At 51.4% G+C, this 15811-nt stretch overlaps 1 protein-coding gene across 3 annotated transcripts in view; it reads right to left on the bottom strand.

The window, feature by feature from the left end:
* LOC125623348 (uncharacterized) overlaps nucleotides 1-15811 on the bottom strand; it is a 253272-nt gene that overhangs the window by 23987 nt on the left and 213474 nt on the right. For all 3 annotated transcript variants that reach the window (XM_048822505.2, XM_048822508.2, XM_048822506.2), the window contains 10 exons: nucleotides 15037-15090; nucleotides 14707-14751; nucleotides 11023-11067; nucleotides 10206-10313; nucleotides 7266-7319; nucleotides 6282-6335; nucleotides 5414-5467; nucleotides 4207-4314; nucleotides 785-838; nucleotides 283-390 (listed from right to left, as the gene is read on the bottom strand). In XM_048822505.2, coding sequence (XP_048678462.2) covers nucleotides 283-390; nucleotides 785-838; nucleotides 4207-4314; nucleotides 5414-5467; nucleotides 6282-6335; nucleotides 7266-7319; nucleotides 10206-10313; nucleotides 11023-11067; nucleotides 14707-14751; nucleotides 15037-15090 — 684 coding nt within the window. The remainder of the gene's footprint in view (nucleotides 1-282; nucleotides 391-784; nucleotides 839-4206; nucleotides 4315-5413; nucleotides 5468-6281; nucleotides 6336-7265; nucleotides 7320-10205; nucleotides 10314-11022; nucleotides 11068-14706; nucleotides 14752-15036; nucleotides 15091-15811) is intronic.

Raw genomic sequence — 15811 nt, 5'->3', positions numbered from 1 at the left:
CATGTATTTTTTTGGAGGGGGGGAGGTGCAAGCTCCTCACCCCCAAATTGGACTAATTTGGTGAAACCAAAAAATCACATAAACCTCTCCAATTCTGGTGGTTTTCCAATTTCCCTGTGAATGTTTTGCATGGTCCTTGACAAACTCCTAGTTTCCTGCTGGGTGACCAAGAACTCTCCTGTATACAGAGATAGACCTAAACTCCCACCCTCATGGGAAATCCTGGGATTCCTGCCAGGTCCCAGTGACCCACATGGAGAGAGGAGTCCTCGCTGTACTTGCCAGTAAACCTTCTTGCCCCTTCTCTCCTTTATGTCCCTTTTCACCAGTTTTTCCCATAATGGCATCTGGTCCAGGCATTCCAGGAGGGCCCCCAGGGCCAGCGTCACCCTGTTCATTAGTGGAAACAGATGTGTTACTACAAAGACCTGAATGAGTAAAAAACTCAAAAAATCAACTGCAGTTAAATGAGCCAACAATTAAATGGCATCTAAATTAACACTTAATGCATGTTTTAAACTCATCTTAGATGCCAAGCATGGAGGCCTACATCATTAACACACAAGAAAGAGGATTATAAAAATCCTGGTTTTATTCGTAAATCTCAGCCTTAAAACTACAGCCCTCCTGTGGCATCTCTGTAAGCCTGCGTGGCACATCTCTAGCATCTCATCTGGGGACCAACAGACACTTTACTAAGGTGTGTGAGAGAAAGGGGCTGAGCAGGCCACGAGTGGCAATGTAGGGTCTCAACGGGAAAACATACAAGAAGAGATCTCCCCACCTTTTCGCCCTTGGGCCCGGGCTCCCCCATATCTCCGGGATCCCCGATGTCACCCTGCAAAGAAGGAGAAGCAAACTCTTTAGCCCCAGTTCAGTGAGCACCCATGTTCTGTACCAGGTGTGTTTTCTCTATGCTCATCAGTCCCTGAAGATTGAGGCCTCTCACACTGACTCTCCATGGACTTCATTGCTACAGCAAAACATTCTTCAGCTTGCGATATGAATTCTGGTGAAGGTGTTGTAGGCACCACAAAGTCATAAAAATGTAGGGCTGGAAGGGACCTCGAGAAGTCATCAAGAGCAGCCCCCATGCGCTGAGGCAGAACCAAGTAAACTTAGACCATCTCTAATAGGTGTATGGCCAACCTGTTCTTAACCTACAATGACGGGGATTCCACAACCTCCCTCGGAAGACTAGTGCGAACTTAATCACTCATGGTTAGAGAGTTTTTCCAGACATTTAATCTAAATCTCCCTTGCTACAGACTAAGCCAATTACTTCTTGTCCTACCTTCAATGGACATAGAGAACAATTAATCACAGTCCTCTTTATATTAGCCCTGAAAGTTGAACCTAGACAATTTCAGACTGGAAATAAGGTGCACATTTTGAACAATGAGATCATTTAACCACTGGAACAATTTATCAAGGGGCATGGTGGATTCTCCTTCCCCAAACATTTTTAAATCAAGATCAGATGTTTTCTCTAAAAGATCTGCTCCAGTTCAAACAGGAATTAATTCAAGGAGGTCCTATGGGGTGTTTTGCAGGAGGTCAGACCTGATGATCACAATGGTCACTTCTTGCCTTATAATCTATTAATATGAATCTATGTGTTGTGATACAGGAGAGCCAGGGAGCAGTGGTAGAGTGCTAGAGGGGAAATATATAACCCCAAGGCTAATTAAGGCGTGGTTCCCTGTAGACTAGGGAGGGTGGCTACAGGTTAATTAGAGAACCTGCAGTCAATTAAGGCCCTGTCAGGAACCTAATAAAACCCCCCTGCTTCAGGCAGTCAGGGAGAAGGAGAAAGGACTGGAGCTTAGAGGTGTGTTGAGAGACTTGAAAGATCAGAGAACTGAAGTAAGGGAGACCCTCCTGCAGAGTCTAAGGACTGAAGGTACCCTGCCCAAGGGGGAAGAGGGTAAGAATCCACAGGGGTTGAGAGGGGCTGGGACTCTGGGCTGGGAGTGAGGAGCAAACCCAGAGCCCTCCCCCATTTCCCTCCTCTACCACCTTCCCGGGCCACTAGTGGGGACCAAAAGAAATCTGATGAGGTTCAAAAAGGACAAGTGCAGAGTCCGGCACTTAGGACGGAAGAATCCCATGCACCTCTACAGACTAGGGACCGAATGGAAAAGTTCTGCAGAAAAGGACCTAGGGGTTACAGTGGCCGAGAAGCTGGATATGAGTCAGGCCAATGGCATTTTGGGATGTATAAGTAGGGGCATTGCCAGCAGATCGAGGGACGTGATCATTCCCCTCTATTCAACATTGGTGAGGCCTCATCTGGAGTACTGTGTCCAGTTTTGGGCCCCACACTACAAGAAGGATGTGGAAAAATTGGAAAATGTCCAGCGGAGGGCAACAAAAATGATTAGGGGTCTGGAACACATGACTTAGGAGAGGCTGAGGGAACTGGGATTGTTTAGTCTGCAGAAGAGAAGAATGAGGGGGATTTGATAGCTGTTTTCAACTACCTGAAAGGGGGTTCCAAAGAGGATGGATCTAGACTGTTCTCAGTGGTAGCTGATGACAGAACAAGGAGTAATGGTCTCAAGTTGCAGTGGGGGAGGTTTAGGTTGGATATTAGGAAAAACTTTTTCACTCGGAGGGTGGTGAAACACTGGAATGCGTTACCTAGGAGGTGGTGGAATCTCCTTCCTTTTAGGATTTTAAGATCTGGCTTGACAAAGCCCTAGCTGGGATGATTTAGTTGGGGATTGGTCCTGCTTTGAGCAGGGGGTTGGACTAGATGACCTCCTGAGATCCCTTCCAACCCTGATATTCTATGATTCTGTGACCTCAGAGGCCCAAGAGCAGGGGCAAGGGGTGGCGTCTTAGCCTCCCTGCCAAAAAAAGCCCAGGACCCACCATACTAACATCTGCCATCTTGTCACAGTGTTTACCTACAGCCAGGCTTCCTTCTATCCCACAGTCCCCAGGACAACACTGGAGTCTATTTTGCATGCAATTCACTTGTGTAATTTTGACCAGCACCAGCAGGAGTTATTATCACATCCAAGTAGCATCTTCTATCCCTGGCAGAGAGATCTGCCTGCTCTGACATTGCCGCAGGATGGAATTCCAGTGGTTTGTAACAGAGTTTTAGAGCTGGGGCAGTTTCTTTAGACTCATTTGTAGCACTGCTGTGCCTCTGGGGTGGGCAGGGTGGTGGTTTTGATATTACACAGCAGATGCAGAGTGGATATCGAGGTGAAATGGTTTGAAATTGCTACGTCCATGCCAAAGCAAGCAGGAGATGGGAGCAGAGGGGGCTGGTGTATAATCTTACATGGCCTTGGCCCCTCACGAGCAAGTGGAAAGGGTTGCTATACAGGGAAGTTCAGAAACCCAAGGACAAATCCCAAATACCCATCACCAGGTATAGTCGGCCCCCAATTTTCCATTTTAAATGGAAAATTGGGTTTTCAATATGAGAATTTTCACAAAAAGTGTCAAATTTCCTTTAAAAAATTAAAATAAAATGAGTTTTGGTTGGAAAACTGAAAATCAAATTTTCTTTTGGCTGAACTCCTGCCCCCACCCCACCCCCACCCCCTCCTGTTTTCAGCCAAAATGATTTTTCAGAAAGAAAAAGTTTCTTGTGAGAAATCAAAATTGCCAACAGAAAGGAAAAAAAAAATTCCCATCAAGCTCTCTCTGACGTTCATTTAACCTAAAATGTACAAACCCTGTTCCTAGTGCCACGCCCAGACATTACTTGTACTGCTACCCATCGCGGTAGGATCTGAGCAGCTTCCATTTAAAGTCAATGGTTGTAGCAAAGTTCCTAGTGACTTCATGATGTCTCTGCCTCTTCTTCCTTTCCTGGGTCAAAACTCTGCTTGCTACCACTGCAAGTAACATCCTGTCCCGAGAGGAGCAGGAAATATAAATACGGAAAATAAGCTGGTGGAGATGGCCAGTGCTGGTCCCCAGCTGCAGATCAGAGAGTGTTACTCCCTTTGGGGCCGTGCCGCCCTCTCCCCGCACCCTGACAAGACCTCCCCAAGCCCATCTCAGAGCCCTCAGTTTAGCTAGGTCTAATAATCCAGCCATCCAAATAATTCCTCCCTGGTTGCTCAGTCTCGCTCCCCACTCGCAGATCACAATGATCACAACTGCAGCCTTCTCTAGTAGGTTACAGTGACACGGCTACCATGGTGATGGGCCACCTGTCAGAGAATGCCGGAAGTGTACCTCTTGTCCTAGTTCCCCAGGTGCCCCGGGGTCTCCCTTCAGCCCTTCCTCTCCTGGCTCCCCAGAGCCTCCATTGACACCTGGAGCCCCTGGGATTCCTGCCTCTCCCTGGAAAAGAGGAAGATGACAAGTATTATTATCCAGCCAACCTTACCAGCTGTGTTCTGGATATCTGCTGATTGTCAGTATAAATCATTAATGCCTCAGCAAGCAGATAGATCCTGACATCTGGATGCAGGGGGTAAGGCTGGTGGGTTTCCATTCCAGCAGACACTTGCTATAATTTGTAACAACAAACAGAGGAAAATTCCCAAGAAGAGTAACTTAGACATGCGGACTGGGGTTTCCTGAAGGATGATGGTCCTCCCCTGAATCACAATGAGAGAACAAGAAGGCTAACTGCTGAGGCTGTCTGGGGAGGGTGGATTCCGGAGAACAGTGATTATTTACCAGGCACAAAACAGTAAATGAATGATAATAAAGCAAAACGACAGCCGCCGGAGGCTGGTGTCTTCTGTCGACTGCCATGGATGGAACACTCTCTCCCCAGTGCACTGCAGGAGTTAGGTGCCCAACTCCCACTGGAAAAAAAAATCTATGAGAACTGGGCACCTAACTCCTTTAGACGCTTCTGAAAATCTTGCCCGTGGGCACTGACGATAATGATGGATGAACCGCAAACACTGGAAGGCTTGGCTGTTTATTCCGAACACGACAAGCGTGCCAACTGGCCTCAGAAAGCCCGAGTGCTCATGTTGTCTGGTAGTGGTAGCCAGTGCCGCTCTGTACGCAGGGTGGAAAACCTGTCAGTAAAACTCACGGGTGTGTTTTCATTGTGCAAGCAGAGCACGGCATGAAAAGGGAACTAAGTGAGGGCTCTTTCATTTGCAACAGCCTAAGCAGCGGTTAGTAACATGGGTAAGGATGATTTTTTTTTAAAAATGCCTGATTATTAATTGTAGGTTAAGGCCTCCCTTTAAGTTCCAGTTTCTGCACGCTCTAGAACCACAGATAAAGAATGAGCATCAAAGCGTGTATCTGAGCACAGGGATTCCTGCAGCTACATGTGCCAGGGCAACTTGAGTTCCAAAGCACCGTGGGGGAATTTTCTCCAGGCTTCTGCCCACAAATTCAGGTCAGGAATTAGCATTGCCTCAAGGATTTCAGCTTCCTAAACCAGGTTTTAGAACTCATCTTAAGTACTGACCTGCTCCCCTTTGGACCCAGGCTGACCTTCCACTCCAGGGAGTCCCGGGGAACCCTACGGAGGGAAAAATAGATCAGCTCAAATGTTTTAAGAGTTTATGTACCCTATGGTAGCGTACACTGAATAGCGACACACCTGCGACTCAGCGCTGCTAGAACAAGAACAGGGCTTCGTGGTGGGCAATCTTGGAAGTCGCCCAGTAGATGAAAACCGAGAGAGGACACCCAGGGGAGTTACAGCTGAATATCCCCAGTTGGCCTTCTTTTGGGCAGGTTGCCAAGGTGATGGAAGCCATCTTGGCTGACACACCAGGGACTGAAATGGGGACCTCCAGAGCCAAAAGCTTGAGCTAAAGAGCCACAACTGCCCAGCTAGGGCTGTTACAGACTCTGAGTGGGACCTGTAACACACACTCAACACCAGATTACACCAAATCCTGCCTTGCAGACATATTATTTGGCTGAAGGCCTGCCCTAAGGCAGCACTAATACTTAACTCTGATAACTTAGATGACAAAGTCTCAACTCTCACAGCTTTCCTTTGGAACAAGCAGCCCTCAAACGCTACTGCTCCCGCCAGCTGGAAGCCAAGGGGAATGGAAAAGTCCAGAGAGAGGGACATTAAAAAGGGGACAGAGGACATGATTTCCTGACCTATTTACCAGTATTGCCTGGTGGATTGAGCACTGGACTGGGACTCAAAAGACATGGGTTCTAGTCCCAGCTCTGCTACTGGCCTGTTGGGTGACCTTGGGCACATCACTGCACTGCTCTGTGCCTCAGTTTCCCTCTTCATAAAACACGGATAATGATCCTTTGAGATCGAAGGATAAAAAGTGCTATAGAAGAGCTAGGCATTACCACCCTACCTGCTCTCCATCCAGGCCTCTGATGCCAGCTTCTCCCGGCTCTCCCACTTCACCCTAAAGAAACAAGACATTCAACAGAGCAACTAATCTTAGTGAGGGTTTGCACCGAAGAGTCTCCATCCTTCAAGCTTTTGAATGGTCTGAACTTAGTATCACCAAGCTGTGACATCTGAGCACAGACATGCTGGGAGAGTTTGCAGGGTTTTACTCCCCATTGTAGCAGATGTTCCTACCTACATTTCTCCATTTAGTATTCTGACCCCCACCCCAAATAATGTGGAGAGGAGGGGTTGGGGGGTGTGCATTAGTGCATCCCAGCCTGGGCAGGTATCCCCCATTAAGAAGGAATAGCACTCATCTGGGGCATAATCAGGGCTGCTGGAGGCAAGCAAGACTCAGGAGATCTGGGGTGACTGAGGTTGGGATGCAATTCTTGAGAGGAAGGCAGAGGAGCGAGCTCCCCAGGTGGGAGAGCTCCTGGTCCATGCGAGCTCATTGCACATGGATATGTCAATGAGAAGCAAAGGGGTAAAGTTATCTGTGTTACCGGAGTGAGGCTGCTGAGGGGGCACTGGAAGGTGCGTGGGTGCTATAGCTCAACCTCCTCCTGTCCCCCAAACACTCTCACTTTACCCTTTGGGCACAATGCAGTGCTCTCCCTACTTGGGGATTCCAGCCCCTGCCCCACAAAGACGACTGCAATCTGTTTGCCATGGGGAGCATAATTCTAATGTGTAAGGAGAACAATTCTGTGGAGATGCACTGCGTCTTTGTCCCCATGCACTGCGTCTTGTTCCCCACCCCCCTGCAAGGATTTGAACTACAAGCGTGTATGCGTGTGGGGGTGTGGATTTGTCTCTCCTCTTGGCACACATCCTTCATTAATGAACTCAGACTCTGTGCAGGCAGCAGTGCTGAATCTGTAACACTGCATCCCATGCAACTGCAGAGATGTGGAACCATGTGTCCCTTTCACCTCCTTACCTTCTCTCCTTTCTCCCCCAAAGGCCCTTCAGGCCCAGCTGGCCCTTCCTGGCCCTGTAAGAGCATGAACTGAATTAGCAATCATGTCCTAATCTGGAGAGTCCTTGCCAATCCCCGACATTGCACGCAGGAGTGGTGATAGAACATGCTGTGCACCACGCAGCCCGGTGGCCAACAGGATGAGCCAGTCTTCAGCTTCTCGTTAAGGGCTTGTGTATCACCTTTGAGTGCTCTCTCACTAGATCCTGGTGCTCATGCCTCTGGCAAGCTCACACTTCCTGGCACAATCCACTGGGAAAACATCACTGCGACACACGTCACACCCAATAACCCAGACTGAAAGAACAAGGTAGGCTGACAAAGGAGCTGAACATCAAGCTACGGGATCTGTGGGTACACAGAGTCCCTGATGGACTACGTTTCCAACCTGGCTGCCAGAAATGCTTATCACAGACCCCCAGTGATGAGCTGCCAAAATCTTAACAACCAGTTTCCTCCTCATCCCACAAGGGGGTCGTGGCCCGCTCCTGCCCCCCAGGACTCCTGCCCCATCCAACCCCCTGCATTCCTTGATGCCCCCACCCCAGGGACCCCTGCCCCATCCACCCCCCTCCCCTGACTGCCCCCAGAACCATGCAGGAGGGTCTCGTGGGCCACCATAGTGGGTACCCACCCTACCCCTAAGAGCCAGAGGGATCTGCTGGGGGGTGAGGAGGGGAGTCCTGGAGGTGCTTCCCTGGGGCGGCTCCCGGAAGCATCTGGCAGGTCCCTTTGGCTCCTAGGGGCGGGGCAGCATAGCTGGGGGGGAGCAGCCGCTCCCCCCACTGATCACATCAAAAGTGGCACCTTAGGCGCCGACTCCAGGGGTGCTTCGGGGCTGGAGCACCCACAGGGAAAAATTAGGTGGGTGCAGAGCACCCACCGGCAGCTCCCCGCTCCACACCCGGCCCCAGCTCACCTCCGCACCGCCTCCACCTCCCCCCCTGAACCACCCCGCTCTGCTTCTCTGCCCCCGCCCCCTCCTCCCCAGCTTCCCGCGAATCAGCTGTTCGGCGGGAAGCCAGGGAGGGCTGAGACGCAAGCAGCGGCTTCGCCCTCAGGCCCAGGGAGGCGGAGGTGAGCTGGGACTGGGAGCGGTTCCCCTGGGCGCCCCCCGGGTTACCTGCTGCGGCGCGGGCGGCCCTCCTCGCGACCCCCTGCCCCAGCTCACCTCTACCTCCCTGGGCCTGAGCATGAAACCGCGGCCTGCTTCTCAGTCCGCCCCGGCTTCCTGCGCGAACAGCTGATTCGCGGGAAACCGGGGTTGGGGGCAGAGAAGCAGAGCAGGATGGTGTGTTCAGGGGTGACGGCAGAGCGGAGATGAGCTGGGGCCAGGCGGGGAGCTGCCGGTGGGTGCTCTGCACTCAACAAATTTTCCCCGTGGGTGCTCCAACCCCGGAGCACCCACGGAGTCGGCACCTAAGGCGCCACTTTTGGCCAGTTGTTAAATTTAGAGGCCCTTTTAGAATTCATGGGACAACCCGGTTCTAAAAGGGCCTCTACATTTAACAACCGGCTCCAGCTCACCAGTGCAGACCCCTCCCTATGCCTAAAAGTTGAAAATCTGGCCCCTCTACAAAGAGCTGGAGGAGGTTCCACAGCATGGCGCTCTGCTATGACTGTGAGCTAAGAGGTGCCTCAGGGGAGCCTCCTGCTGCGGCCACGGGCTACCAGAGACACAAGCAGCGAATGCAAGGCAAGGCGCTGGGTTACACTCTGCCCATCCTGCATGCACAGTGGAGCGTAAGGAAGGCAGAGGCTGTTGCATGCCAATTGCAGAGAGTAACCCTGTCTTGGGGAGCTGAAGTTATTTTGCCCAAGATTTTCAAGAGTGACTAGTTATTTGGGGGTGGGGGCAACTTGAGACCCCTGAAGAGGGCCTGTTTCTCAGACAGAGCCGAGCACCTGGAAATCAGGCCCCCCTTCGAGAGTGCTCAAAAGTTGGTCTCCCCAAATCTGTCACCATTTTTGAACAGTTTATCTTTTAACCTTGCACCTGGTGCCCCACCCGAGACGTGAACCATTGTTTCCATTAATGTGATGTTCAAAAATGGTGGGGTGTGACCCACCAGTGTGTTGTGAGAAGGACCAAGTGGGGGTCGGCTGTCACTGCCCACATCGCTCCCCACCCTGTGTGTGCCCCAGAAGTGCTCTCCCCGGTCCGCTCGCTTCCACTGGGCTGGGGCAGCAGGCAGTGGCATGGGGAGCAAGACCTGGACAGCAGCAGTGTGGAGGAAGCAGCCGGAACCAGCAAGTGGCCAGTCAGCCTGGGAGTGACTGCGGCCCAGCCCCGGGAAGAGAGGGGCAGCAGGTTGGGGAGAGAGAGCCAAGCAGGGGACTTGGGGTCTGAGGGCTCCTGCACTTTAAATAGCATTCCACAGCCCTGCATGACTCCTCCTAGCAAGTGGTAGTTTTCATTCTCTCTCATTGGTGGGTCCCCCAAAAAGATAAATGCACTTGGTGGGTCACCTCAGTAAAGTTTCAGAACCACTGCACTGATGTCCCTTGGCATGCCCAGATGGAGAGGGTGGGGGAAGAGTGTTGGTGCATATACCATCAAACCTGGATTTTATTAGGGCCTTGGGGGCTACCCCAAATCTTTGTCTCATAAGAGATTCAGTGCTGCAGAGCTTAGGAATGGAAATGCAGGTTACATGTCTTGGGGTAACTGCGGGGTGGGGTAAGGTACTCGGCACTCGGCAGATCTGTAGCCATGCCATACGTAACTAAGACAATAAAGCCGTGGAGCTGGAGAAGAGGAGATCTCCTTCAGCAGTTTAGCTTTGATCACATCTACCAGCTCAGGGAGTACGTCTCTAATCCCGCTTACAAGTGGAGTGGCAACTGATAGTGTCATTCTCACCTTACACATCAGTCAAAGAAATCAGAATCTGTACTTACTGGGTACCCAGCTGGTCCTGCAGCCCCACTCAATCCAACAGACCCCTTCTCTCCTGGCACACCAGGCTTACCGCGGATGCCGTCTGGCCCTTGAATGCCTGGAGGCCCCTGTGCAAAGGAAAGAACAGCTATGCATCTATCTCTGCATGTAGATGGGAAGAGCTACTCTATGAATCACACATACATCAGGTGGCGTTTGAGTTCCAGTAGTCAGCTACTTCGCCGAAGAGCTGAGAAGGTGAGGAGTGAAATGATTTAAAAAAAAAAAATCACTCGTATGTTTATAAACTGCACCATCAGAGTCCCCAGAAGTATTTAAAACGTAGCTCACAAAGGCATATTCGCCTAATACCTAATCTTCGGAATCCATCTCACCCCCTCCCCCACTTTTGCAAAAAAAAAAAAAGAGTTTTAAAGTTAGATGTTTTGCTGTGGTCAAGGATGCTGGAAAGACAAATGCATCCTCCAGACCTCTTCTGCAGAATAAATACAGACTGACCATAAGCCAGGCAGCTTTGCCTCACACTATGATCCAGTGCACCTTACCCAGAGCTGGACAGGTCCCTTCTGTGGGTGTGAGGGTGGTGAAGTCTCCATCCCCATTCTGTCACCAGCTGGCTTTGGACACATGCTCACTGACAGCTGGACTGAGACCACCAAATCATTTTACATAGGGCAGCGCTCAGCCAAAAGATGGAAACAAATCAGTTTCTGGAGGGATGTGGATGTGCATCTTTCCAGCTCCATCAGTGTCGCATGACCGGAGACCAGAAGGGTGGTAACTGCATTAGCACACAGCTATCTGTCTTCTACTTACCAGCAGTCCTGGAAGTCCTCTAGGACCTGGGTCTCCCAGTCTCCCCTGAAACAAAGAGGTCATACACTGCATAATACTAGAAGGTGAGATTCTCCCACCTAGGCGCAGAGACCACCTGTCTCAAAGAGGGGGAATGCACTCAGCTTTTCCATAATGCAAACAGAACACACACAGTTTACTTCAGGTAGGGCCCCTGCAGCGGTCTCCCATCAACATAAAGAATGTCTCCAACAAGCACAGAGCCTTTGATAAGTGCCACGTCCCAGGCGCCTATGTTTGCAAAGAGACGAGGGTATCTATTCACTTGTTAACCCTATGTAACACAAAACTACTGTTTCTCTTCTAGTCTCTACGCCTTCTTCTACTTCGCTCACCACTGTAGTATCTCAGCACCTTGCAGCAGTGCATTAAGTAACGTGACTACACACTGGTCACATGTCCGTGGTTCTCTCATCCTCTCCCCAGGGGAGACACGTGTGCACTGAAGTGTCTTGCTGAGTCTGGAAAATCAGGAGCAGGGAACACGTGCTTGTGCTTTGCTCTCGTGGGATTGAACTGAAAGAACCCCACAGAATCCCTGCCCGTGGTTCATGTGTTGCAGGGCCAATTGTAACCAAGGAGGGAGAGAAATGCACTGGCTCAGGCCAAGCCGAACTAAGGACACAGGATGGAAATGTCTGTCACTTTATTGCTGAAAAATATACTCAGTATGTCAAGGGTACACCGCAGCTTCGACCTGCAGTATTTGAAATGGAGGTCAGTGTGTGTTAACTGTCTTCATGACTCCTCTCCCAAGCTGCAAACCTTCTCAGGTGCAACGAGGGATCAGAATGTGTTCAGATGAGTAGCTGAAACGGGGAGCAGCTGCATTCTGCTGCACGGCACGGCCTCCATTTACAGATTATAAAGGATTCTGAACAGTAAAATCTAATTTAAAGACGGTTTCTCACATTGTGAATTCAATCAACCAGAAAACCGCATTCTAGCACTTGCATTCTGCAGAGGTGAGACTGGAACTGAAGGCCTCGGAGATCCCAGTCCCATACCTTTTCCTTGAGACTCCAAGGTAGCTGGGGAGGGAGTCTGTTACCCATACCCCAGTGCCTATTTTTGTGGTGCAGTGGAACAGGGAGCCTGAATCAACCAAAATGCACAATGTCCCACAATCTCCGGCAGCCTCGAGAGGTCTGGCTGCCCAGAGGCCGTATGAGCTTTGACCAAAGTGGTCATACTTGGGTGCTTAAAGTTGAAAGCAGGAACTCCAGAGGGCTGATCCAAAGCCATGGGGGTGAGTGGGCATTAGTGGCCAATATTGAGAAGCTAAGGCCACAATTAGAGTCATGTGGCTGGCGTACTGCAGAGTGCAATACCTCTTCCTGCCACAGGTGGGATTTCAGGTGCAGGAGACCTCCGGGGGTTGGAAATTTTTTGACCAAAAGGTTTTCATGGGAAAATACAGGTTCATCAAAACCAAAACACTGTTTGCGGGAAGGCACTGGGTTTGACAGAACTTCGGTCAAGGAAGGTTTCTCAGGTCCAGGATGCAAGAGCTGGTCAAAATGAGAACGTGAGCGAGACTGCCCCAAACTAGTAATACCCTGCTTAGATCACTCGCCTGGGATGTGGGAGACCTAGGCTCTAGTCCCTGCTCCAAGTCAGGTGCTGGCAGGTCTTCCACATCCCAGGTGAGTGCCCTCACTACGGTGCTATTGGCTACCCTGGGGTATCCCTTGCATTGCTTATTCATCAAAAAACTTCTGAAGGTCTCAGTCCCTTATGTGGAATGGGAGAAGCGTCCAAACCCTGGACAGTATTCATAGGATGGGAAAACCATTTCCTGCTTGGCTCTAAGGATACCTGGCTGCCCCCAGCTGGCCCTGCAGCATGACAGCTGCAGGCAGGAGAGGGAGGAGGCACAAAGCAGGGGACAGGGATTCTGTGGGGGCTCTTTCAGTTCAGCGCCACATGGGCAAAGCGTAGGGGGGTCTGCACGGGATCCTTGCTGCCTCTGCTCCTCATTTCCCAGACACAGCGACAAGCGGAGGAGAAAAGGTGGAATTCGGATCCTGTGCATGGGCTCTCTGAGCTGGAAGCAGGGAGTGTGTGTGTGTGTGTGTGTGTGTTACATGTGGGCACAGGGGGTCATGCTGAGCCGGGAATGCAGGGCAGATGCGGGTCCAGAGCGGAGGAGAGGTTACGTAGTAAGACAAGTGGTTCTCAGACTCGGGGCGGGGAGGGGGGGCGCTGTCTGAGCTGGGTTGGGTTGGGGGGAGCTGAAGAGCCTGGAGGAAGTTTTGAGTTGGGAAAGAAGTGGGTTAAATAAAGGGAGAATGGAGTCACTTGGTGAAAGAGGGAGAGGGTGATGGGTAGTTTGGAGGAGGAGGAGGAGAAGTTGGGAGTGGTGTAAAGGGGACACAAAGGGATGGATAATTTTCTCCCATCCTGCCCTTTACGATAAAGTTCTTCTGTACAGGGGAAAGGGAAGGGCAGTATCTTTTTCCTCTCAATTCCCCCCCAAATCTCTCTTACCCCCCTGCAGCAAAATATTTCCCCGCAAGGCTCACTAGCCCCGCATTCCAGTTTTTCCATTTGGAAACTATGATTCACCTGCACTGGAGCTGGGGGAGAGGGGAGCTGAGCAGCGTGCTCCCTGCAGCCCTACTGCCTATTTGGGGGCACCAGCTCCGTGGCAAACCCACCCCCGTCTCCATGGCACTACGCCCGTCTTGCCAGCCTGCCCCGATCCCACCCCACCCCCGTCAACCCAGGTGACCGTATTGACGCTGCCCCCATCCTCAGGAAGTTCACACAATGCGGCACCAGCCAATCAGGTTAGCAGATGTGACAGCCAACTCCCCTTCCAAAGGGAGATATCAATCTGGCGGCTGAGCTGACGCAGCTAAAGTGTTGACACATTAATTGGAACTAATTACCTGGGCTCAGGTATTTCTGTCACAGCGATGGCCTCTACATGGAGCAGGAAAAAACTGGGAAGGGGGAGGGCAGCTTAGGAAGTTCCAGGGGCATTGCCTTCTCTTTGTTACTGCCCCCGGGGCTCTTGAGCACCTGCTGTTACCTGGGGGGGAGTTGTGAGCCAGCTCCTATTTGGAGTCTGCTCAGCCACTGGTAGCTGCTCCTCCGCAGGTGTGCCCTAGAAGTCATTACACTGGGCCTGTCGTGAGGGGTGGACCCATGCCGCAATCAAGGTGGGAGGCCCCTCGTTATCTCTTTTTTTGTACCAAAATCCCTGACACAGGCTCTCTCCCCATAGGGCTCCTTTGCTCCACCTGGCTGGGCTGGGATCCAGCCCCAGGAGGCACCCATGAACAGACGGAGACAGCTCTAACAAGCGCGCCCCTTGCCGCTTTCCACCGCTGGAGTGTCCTAGCAGAGGCACAGTAACCCTGGAAACCCACAGAGGGGCAAACTCAGCTCCCACCCTCCTCCTGACTGGCCTGACCACACAGGAGGCCAGGTCTGGGTGTGCAGGGCTGCTCCGGCCTCCAGCACTTAGATGCGAGCGCCCAGCCCAAGGACAGCACAGTCATGGCCTCGTGGGGGCCCTGTCCGTGCCCTGACCTTTCACACCTGTGTTAAATGAGCTGGCCAAGCTGGCCGAATCCTTGCAGTGCCTGGGGCATCTTGCCACATGTAAAGAGAGAGGAAAGACAGGATGGGACATACCTGTGGACCAGGGGGACCTTTCCCACCAGGTGGGCCAGGGGGAGCCTGTGTGAGGAGAGAAAGGCAGAGATCAGAGCCTAAATATTTCACCCCCCTTTTGCTGAGCGCTCACTGCACATAGGCCGGTTGGTTGAGAGGCTTTTTGACCTTCTCACCACAGAGGCTCAAGCTAACCACTTCAACAACCCGCAGGCCTGCACCAGACTTCATTTAACCGCTGGGCGCGGAAGTCACATCAGACCTATCAGTGCCCACAGAAAACAGATGGGCCCTGGAGTTCTGGGGTGTGCTACAGGCCGGTTCTACTGAGAGGCAGGGAACAATACTCACTTTGGGACCGGCTTTTCCTGGAAATCCTGGTGGGCCTCGCACTCCAGGCTCTCCCTGCAAGAAGGAGCAGAAAGAAGTTTGTTAATATTTGTTCTGCTGAAGAACCTCTTGGGTGCAGCAGCAGCCATCTCTCAGTGAAGAATGGTGACTAGGTTGGGAAGGTTAAGGAGAGCTGGTCAGAAAATAGGGGTGAGGGGGAAGCCTACACAAATGTCCTGACCAGTTCTAGAGGCGAGTGCTACTGATGTGCGTTGGTGGAGATAGGAAGCTGGAGTTTGGGAAACGATTGTAGGGTAACTTCACAGACATGAATACCAATAAGTGTGCTCAACTGATTAGAGATAGGCCAGAGTCAACACCCCAAACACCCACAAAGTTTGATCTGGGATCCAGCCTTTTTAACAGGTCCTTATAATAAGCCAAACCCAGACACTGGAAATGCAAACTCCTAAATTTCAAGGAAGTTTGGAACCTAGCAACTCAGGCCTATCTCTGTCAGTAACATGGAGTGACGAACAGATGTAGCAGGATTTCACTGTGTTCATATTGCTCCCACCCTAAATGTCTGTTCTACAGCCATTTCCCCTCTGAATTCAAAACCACCACCACTTTCTTTTAAATCCAACTTTGGTCCGCCAGGAAATGAATGGGGAGGTGGGTGGGGGAAGGAGCATAAGCAGCACAAGAGATACCAGAGATACTGGAAGAGCAGTACAGTCGGATCCTGCAGAGGCTAATCCTACACCCTGTTCCTAGCACTGGAAGTAGATCGTTT

Source organism: Caretta caretta, chromosome 16 (genome assembly GCF_965140235.1).
Source record: "Caretta caretta isolate rCarCar2 chromosome 16, rCarCar1.hap1, whole genome shotgun sequence".
In the NCBI taxonomy this organism is placed as follows: Eukaryota; Metazoa; Chordata; order Testudines; family Cheloniidae; genus Caretta; species Caretta caretta.
This window is presented reverse-complemented; position numbering and strand designations above follow the sequence as displayed.